The 8,432-nt window shown below is 39.7% G+C and overlaps 1 protein-coding gene across 2 annotated transcripts; it reads right to left on the reverse strand.

Annotated features, from left to right (window-relative positions):
- Positions 1-2,237: 2,237 nt before the first annotated feature.
- Positions 2,238-8,224, reverse strand: DNAJB4 (DnaJ heat shock protein family (Hsp40) member B4). 2 transcript variants are annotated; one of them, XM_010173170.2, is made up of 3 exons: positions 7,852-8,224; positions 4,230-4,804; positions 2,238-2,628 (listed from the first exon to the last, which is right to left on the reverse strand). In XM_010173170.2, exons 1-3 carry the CDS (start codon positions 8,060-8,062, stop codon positions 2,395-2,397), a joined length of 1,020 nt encoding a protein of 339 aa, XP_010171472.1. In that variant the 5' UTR covers positions 8,063-8,224; the 3' UTR covers positions 2,238-2,394. The 2 variants fall into 2 exon arrangements, with proteins under 2 accessions (XP_010171472.1, XP_028942099.1); XM_029086266.1 differs by lacking the exons at positions 2,238-2,628; positions 4,230-4,804 and adding an exon at positions 7,366-7,384 and having other exon boundaries at positions 7,848-8,062.
- Between the last annotated feature and the right edge of the window lie 208 nt (positions 8,225-8,432).

The following is an 8,432-nucleotide window of genomic DNA, read 5'->3' on the forward strand; positions in this document are numbered from 1 at the left end:
CACATCAGTACCACCCATCTCTGGGCTAAGCCTCATTTGCAGAGCATGGCCCACAGTACTGTCTAGCAAAAAGTGCTAAGTCCAAGTTCACAGAATTATTTAGGTTGGAAGGAACCTCTCGGGATCGTGTAGTCCAACACCTCTGCTCAAGCATGGTCAGCTATAGCAGGCTGCCCAGGACCATGTCCAGTCAGGTTTTGAGTATCTCCAGGGATGGTGTGATTCCTCAGTCTCTCTGGGCAACCTGTTCCAGTGTTGACCACTCTCACAGTGAAAAGGTGTTTCCTCATGTTTAGATGGAATCCCCTGTGTTATAGCTTGTGTCCACTGCCTCTTGGTCCTGTCACTGAAACTTACTGAGAAGAGCCTGGCTCCCGCCCCTTCATTCCCCCCCATCAGGTATTTACATGCAGTGACAAGATTCCCCTAAGCCTTTTCTTCCCCAGACTGAAGAGCTCTCTCAGCCACCCATACATGGCCCTGTGCTAGACCTGCTCCAGTATGTTTGTATCTTTCTTGTACTGGGGAGCCCAGAACTGGACACAGTACTGAAGAGGCATCCTCATCAGTGCTGAAAGTAGAGAGGAAGGACCATCTACCTCAGCCTGCTAGCAAAGGTTTGGCCTCTGTTGCCTCAAGGGTGCATTGCTGGCTCACTGTCAGTTTGTTGTCCACCAGGACCCCAAGGTCTTCCTCAGCAAAGCTGCCTTCCAGCCAGTCAGCTCCCAGGGGGTACTAATGCCTTGGGTTGTTCCTCAGGGAGCAGGACTTTGCATTCCCTCTTGTCAAACTTTGTGAGCATCCTCTGTCCAGTTCTCCTGTCTGTTGAAGTCCCTTTGAAAGGTGGTACATCATCTGGTGTTACCAGCCACTCTTCCCAGTTTAAAATGATTTGCAAACTTGCTGAGGATGCACTCCATCCCATAATCTAGGTCATTAATGGGGATGTTGAATAGTATTGGCCCCAGCGTTGAGCTCTAAGGTACACCACTACTGACTTGCCTCCAACTGGACTTTGTGCCACTGATTACACTCCCTTGTGCCCACTCATGTGCCCAGTTTTTAATCCATCTCACTTTCCACTTATCTAACCTGTATTTTGTCAGTCTGTCAACTAAAGTCAAGGTAAACAACATGGACTGTTCTCCTGTCATTCACAAAACTAGTCACCTCACTGTAGAGGGTCAGTGAAGTACGATTTCCCCTTCCATGCTGACTACTCCTGACTACCTTCTTGTCTGTCATGTGTTCGGAAATGCTTTCCAGGAGGATTTTCTTCATAACCTTCCCAAGGATTGAGGTTAAGATGACTGGCCTGTAGCTTCCCAAATCTTCCTTCTGGTTTTTCTTAAAGATAGGAGTGATATTTATTTCCAGTCTACTGGAACATCTCCCAGTCTCCATGACCATTCAAAGACAATTAAGAGTGGCCTTGCAATGGCATTAGCCAGTTCCCTCAGCACGAGGGGCAAAACCTGTCAGGCTCACGGACTTCTAGTTTAAGTGCACTCTAATCTGGTCCTCCACCACCAAGGTTCTAGACTTCCCCTCTGGTCTCAGGGGCCTGGAATTCCTGAAGACTTGTTGTACTGGTAGAGACTGATGCAAAGAAGGCATTGAGTACCCTCAGCCTTCTCCATGTCATTTGTCACCAGTTTCCCTGCTCCATTCAACAGCAGGCCCTCCACGTGCTGTTTATGTACTTGTAGAATCCTTTCTTGCTGTTCTGCCTGTAGGCTGAGGAACTATCCCATAGCAAATGGCTACTCTTGCTCCTCAAGCCACGTGCCCTTTGCTAGACTCGCAGTGCAGCCCTCACACATTCTGGGCCAATAAAGAAAACAATTTCATTCCACTGGCGGGTAGTTCAGGAGTCCAAGCTGATTTTCCCGGCCTATGCTTTATGCAGTGGAAGGCAACATACCAAAATTATGTCTTTCATATTTTGCTCTTTAAAATATTTATACATCTGCGTATTTCTACTACTATCTCAAATTTCTGTATAAATGGGTAATGTTATAGATATAGTAGGGATATAAGAAATAAAGTACCTGGAGGCTCAAGTACTGTATAAGAAATATGCACTGACTTTGTAAAAACCAACTACATTTTACATTATGCAAAATAATGAATGAACTTTTCTGATTAGGAAGGTGTAAAATAAAATGAGTGGTTTTCCCTGTAAATTTTACTGCAGAAGTCACCTGTATGACTTGTACTTAACCCTTTTCTTCTCATGCAGCATTACAGTATTTCCCCCCACCCATCCCACAAATCAAAACAAAAAAAAAATATTCCACTAGTTGTTACAGATTGCACTTTTAAAGCACAGACTTGCCAGTCCTCTGCATTTCCAGTGTCCCGTTTAAACAGTTGACATACACAGTGTTCGTTTTATGAAACTGGAAGATTTCGCCTAAGTACTTCTTTTGATGCCGGAGAAATGTTATCTGGGAAAATAACTTCAAACTCTATAATTAAGTCTCCACGTTGGTCAGGATTTTTGGGAAACGGCAAACCATATCCTATAATTCTTCTTCTCATCCCAGGCTTTACAACTTCATTTACTGTCATGGGTATGGTTCTTCCTTCTATCGTTGGCACATTGATAGAGCTGCCACACAAAGCCTAGAGAAAAATTGTATCATGAGAAAAAGAAATTGGTCAGAGCTTTATTTGTACCTACAACCAAATTTGGATTATTTAGAAAAGACTAGCATTCTAAACAGTATTTCCTCCATGCACTACTGAGATGTCAAAATTCAAATACAGTGCTCCTCTCTTAAAAAGAGAGGGCTTAAATTTGTCATTGAGTATCACAGAATTTTCCAATCTTGCACAATGGCCACTGGAGGGTAGCTGAGCTTATATATCTTTCAAAAACTTTATCAAATAAGGTAGTTGAGCACAGAGCGAAGTCTTCACTCACACTCCTCTAGAGATATCCAGCTTCTCCATTTCCATTGCAAGTTTAGAGTCCTGTTCTACTTTTTTGTTCCTTTACATTGCACAGGGGTTTACTCTAATACATTATCAACTTATATCAAATTGCAGAACAACATTTAAGTGTCTATAAGCAGAGGCATATCAAATTTCACAGTTGTCTTCGGTGAGCATTTGTGATTCTCAAAGAAAAGCAAACAACTATTTTGGGGCACCAAAATTAAAACACCACAGACTTTCTCATTTGTTATCCAATAGTTTTTCACTACTAGGATCTCTGATAACAACATTTTGATTCCTCCAACTTCACCTGATTCAGCACACTTAGTCTGTACCCATAATGTCCAATTTACCTAACAATGCAATGAGCCTAAAAAGGCTTTGTGATTGAACTATATTATCCACATCAACATTAAATATTGTATTTTCTCCCTCATCCTATTTTAGGTGCTTCACCTCACTTCAGATATATTTTTAGTTAAGAATCCTTTAAAAAGGGAGTGCATAATGTACACAAAGAGCTTATAATGTCAGCAAGAGTTTATTTCTCTACCTAATGCTAGTTAAGAAGAAAAAACACAACATACACACTCAGCTACATTATCTTTTAAATGATGACCATGTCAAGGCTTCAGACCCTTAAGAACTCTGCTCAGTTGACTTCCTGATTTCTCCTTTTGAAAGGCAACATGTTTTGACTCAGAACAGAATTTTGAAAAGCTATATCATTTTTGTTGTTATATATAGCTCCTATAACACCTGTTCACAATAATTTATCCTCATGAAATCAATCTCTGTTCTTTCAAATCACACTGAAATAACTTATGACACAAAAAGGCAGATTTAGAATTTGTTGGCAGTGAAAATATTTAAGACATTTCTACTTTGTCCTACAGAATCCTATCACAGCAGTAAGGAGCATACTATATCGGATGTATGTTAATTGTATTTGTGTTTGTTACTCCATAAGCTGGAGTATTTAGCTAGAAAGGTAAAATATGAAGATTTAAGACGTATCAACCTTTACTCTTACCCTTCCACCCTCATTCTCTTCCAGCTCTATAGTAAACACCTTGAAATAATATTCCATTAATATCAAAACAGCTAATGCTTCCACTATAAATAAGCCACACTTTGACTTTACAAGAGTGAAACTATTTAAAAAAAAACAAAACAAAAAAACCCCAAAAAACCTTTACTGCTGCCATACAGCTTGTGCAGTGTACCCACTGTATCCTATTGTAACAGGTTTAAACATTTAGAGTTCTACCAAAAGAGAAACTAACCTCTCTTAAGCTGATCTTAACAGGATAGATGATATTTGATCCATCTCTCTTGAAGTGAGAATGAGGTTTATCTTTAATGATAAAAACAATATCAGCTGGAATTGTGTTGGGTGTTTCATCGCCTTCTTTTGGAAAAGTGATTTTGGTGCCTTCTTTCCATCCTCTTTTTATCTCAATAGTAAGAATTTTGTCCTCTGTTCGGACACTTCTACCATCTGGGTTAAGCCTTTTACGTGAAATCCTCATCCTTTTTGTGCAGCCATGATAGATCTCTTCCAATGACACTTTAAGTTCATGGATTACAGGGGGATCTTGTTTACGACGTAGCTGGCTACCAACTGTATTCCTTTCCCTTGGAAAACCATTCATACTAAAACTAGTGAAGGATCCAAATGGATCACCATCCACCTCCATGTCTTCAGTGTCTCTGCCACCAGGCATCCTCCTTCCAAAGAAGATCTCAAAAGGATTTGTGCCACCAAAGAAAGCTGCAAATGTAGCATGTGGGTCGCCATGGAAGGAGTACCGGAAGGTACCGCCCTGTCCATCAGGTCCTCCAGCTCCTCCTTTCAGACCTAAAGAAGACAAATAAGCAAAGTTAAAAACAAATGGAATATTAGTATAAGCTTTCCTATTGTAGGATATAATGGCATCAGAACTGATGAGTCGACTCGGTCTTTGCAGTAGAGTGAAAGGTCTCCTTTCCAAAGAGGACTCACCATCAGATTATGCAGTACCAACTAGTAATTCAATAGCTTAAACAGCAATAAAATTTCTGAAGCTCTACAATGATTTCTACTTCAGAAGAAAAAGTACTCTGACACTGCCACTTTTATTTCATATGATTGAACCCAGTTATTCAAATAACTAGCCTCTTAAAACAGAAGACAGGTCTCCTTGACTTGATCTTTTCTTGCGATGCCTGTTGGGAGTGGCATCCCTTCTTCTGGAGAAAATTATGCAGTACCATATGCAACATGTTCCATCGTCTGCATAGCTCAGCTTTAACCATGAGTTAATTAGCTTTACCTTTGTTTTCCTGCAATTCAGTTTGAGTAAAAGGCAATATGCCAATAGTCAAGCAGCCATATACCTCCTTAATGTTCAATTCAGAATCCCAAACTTATCACAGATTCTATTCCTATGATATAAAATAAGTAAGAAACCTGGGAACTATCTTCAATCCAGTCACAAATAAAAACAGCTTGGAAGCTCCTATTTGGGCACAAAAATCTTGTATATGCTGTTACTGTCCCTGTGCAAAAAATGCAGAATGTTCTCACATAGCTTTGCTCTTTCTCTTCTGTCTTCCCACAAGGAGATATCTATATCTCATTTCTTCCTGATAAAATTTTCCTTACAATTCTCACTGGACAGTCCCTTGTACTTCCTGCTCTCTCATTCCAAACCCAGCTAAATTTTCTTAAATGTCTCTTTCCCACTAGGTGACTTCTAAGTGTTTCCTTGTAATAGAATCACAGAATCATTTTGGTCGGAAAAGATCTTCAATATCAAGTCCAGCCGAAAAACAGTTAGTGCTCTCCTGCACTGACCATTTCAGGATACCTTCTCAAATCTTTTAGACGAAAAATTGAAGCCTTAAGAGTCTTAAGATACTTTTATTTCTCAACTTACAATGTTTGGGTTTTTTTGTTGTTTGTTTGTTTGTTTTTTCAATCTTACAGCAGCTCAGCACTACAGCTGCTATCTACTCCCATAGCCATAAAAATGTGAAGGTTGACATTAATGAAGCATGCACTCCCTAAATTTGAAAGTTGTTCTGGTTTTGGTAGGGTGTTTTTGGTGGGGTTTTTGTTTGTTTGTTTGGGGGGGGGGGTGGGGTGCAGGGGGTAGTGGGAAAGGAGTGGATTGGCTCAGTGTTTTAGACCTTCTATATATGCATAAGCTTAATACTTACTATGAACAGTAACCAAGCAAGATCTTTGAATGAGAATGCTTTCCACATCTCAATACCAGACCACATTAAAAGTACTTGGCAACATGTTGTACATCCTTCTGTCACAGCACTGTTAATGTCAAACAAGCAGATCAGTGGATTCAATCTGCGATAGTAGAAGCACACCTCCTGCAATGGCTAGACAAAAGTTGCTACTGAAGGTACATCAAGTTCCTGGCTATAAAAACACTGAGGTTTCTTCCTTCCTCCCATTCTGTCCCCTGCCTTTCCCTCACAACTACTAGTTACGCTCTCAGATGCAACAGAAGAGCTTAGAGAGCAAGTCAGGCATCGGGAGGTATTTCCAGACTCACCAGTCTAAAAATTCATACTTTGGTTTAATATTATACCCCAAATAAATAGAAAGCTGCGTTTTGAACCTGTCTTCAAGTATGCGACACCAGGGTGCCAAAGGCTACATTGCTTTATATGCTTTACTTCAAGCTCTTTGGTAAGTGACTAAAATAGTATTTGGGGAAAGTATTTAGGCTGAGCTGCTGCAAAGGAATCTAAAATGCAAATAAAACCACAGAGTAAACAGGTTTATAATGATATACAGAAAAGAGGCAGGGGGTGAGAAGGAACAAGTGTAAGAAGGCAAAAGACCCAAAGCACGACAAAAGGTCTCTGGTATCTACATAAACACTTCTTTCCTAGAATGTTTCAGTAACAGCACTAAAGCTTTGAACACATACAATGGAACAACAAAAACAAACCAAACCCCAGAAAACCTGCATCCTGTGTAGAAGCTGAAGATCATCTACATGAATTGATGGGTGTTAACAATTGTATTAAGTTCTACAGATAACAGAGGACCAAATTTTATTATGCATTCATAAGAACTCACAATTTTCTCCAAAGTACTGCTATTTAAATGTCCTCCTTTATATTAATAAAACACATGGCCTGAGTGAACAACACTGAGTGAGTGAACCTATTTGTCACAACAGAAGTAATTATTTAATGTGGAATTTCTGATATCACACATTTAAGGGGAGGGATGTTAATGACTTCCTGCATTGCTCAATCGTAAGACTGAAAGTCATGTTGGTCAAAAATAAAAAAAAAAGCCATTCTCTCCAGATAACCATTTTAGGATAAATATGACATTTCTGAGGCCTCATTCTCTTGGCATGTTATCACTGTTTACAATTAAAGCTAAAAAATTGTTCTGGTATTTCATGACATCAGCCAAATTCTTTCCTCTCCAGGCAAGAAGCCAAGGACAACCACGGACTGGACACCTGGGCTTCTGCTCAGGACTGTCCTGCCTAGAGCAAGCGACTGTCCTTTAGCAAAAATTTAAGAAAATAATACATCTCTCTCCAAAATTGCACCTCAAAAAGTGCTAGGGCAAGGGAAGACAGCGGTAAGAGATCCCAGAAAGCTATTTATGGGTCATACAAAACTTTTTAAAATTCAGTAACTTTTTGCCTGCCAAGTATTTGGTATTTAAAAAAAAATAAAATAAATTAAAACTAGATCAGCATTAAAACTGTGCAATATATTTTACATTTAAAAAGCTGATGAGTCAAACTTCCAAGCAGTACAAATGCCCTGCCTAAAAATAAACACGTACCATGTTTTCATGCATCATTTATGCTTATTTTGCTTCATTCAACATAATGAAAGTAACTGATTAGAGTATAATAGAGACATACATACCTTCCTCTCCAAACTGATCATAAATGTCTCTCTTTTTGGGATCGCTCAGCACTTCGTAAGCTTCTGCAATCTCTTTGAATTTTTCCTCTGCGTGGGGAGATTTGTTCTTATCCGGATGCCATTTAAGTGCTTGTTTTCTGTAAGCTTTTTTGATATCTTCATCAGAAGCCCCTTTTTCAATTCCCAGGATAGAATAATAATCTTTCCCCATCCTGAGTGTTGGAGGAATTCAAATTATCCTTGCTATAAAGAAAGCAGTGTCCAGGGTCTTAGTAACGCTGAGATGCTGGAGAAGAAAAAATAAAAAAACAAATTTGGAATTGGAAGAAACAGAGCTGTTACAAATCAACAAACTCTCCGACACATTAAGGAAACACTAGACAGTTTCTCCGTATTTCATTCCTTCCCTGCTTGCTCATTTATAAATAATTATACACACTAGACAAGACTCTTTAGAGTCCTCCCATCTACAGTACGTGTCTCCGCTCTTTCTAGAACGACAAATAACACAGGACGTCACTTCCCCGACTGCCCCAGCTGAACAGACTGCACAGCTTCCACTCTGGCACACACACACACAC

The sequence above is a fragment of the Antrostomus carolinensis genome, unplaced genomic scaffold (genome assembly GCF_000700745.2).
Source record: "Antrostomus carolinensis isolate BGI_N321 unplaced genomic scaffold, ASM70074v2 scaffold24048, whole genome shotgun sequence".
Taxonomy (NCBI): domain Eukaryota; kingdom Metazoa; phylum Chordata; class Aves; order Caprimulgiformes; family Caprimulgidae; genus Antrostomus; species Antrostomus carolinensis.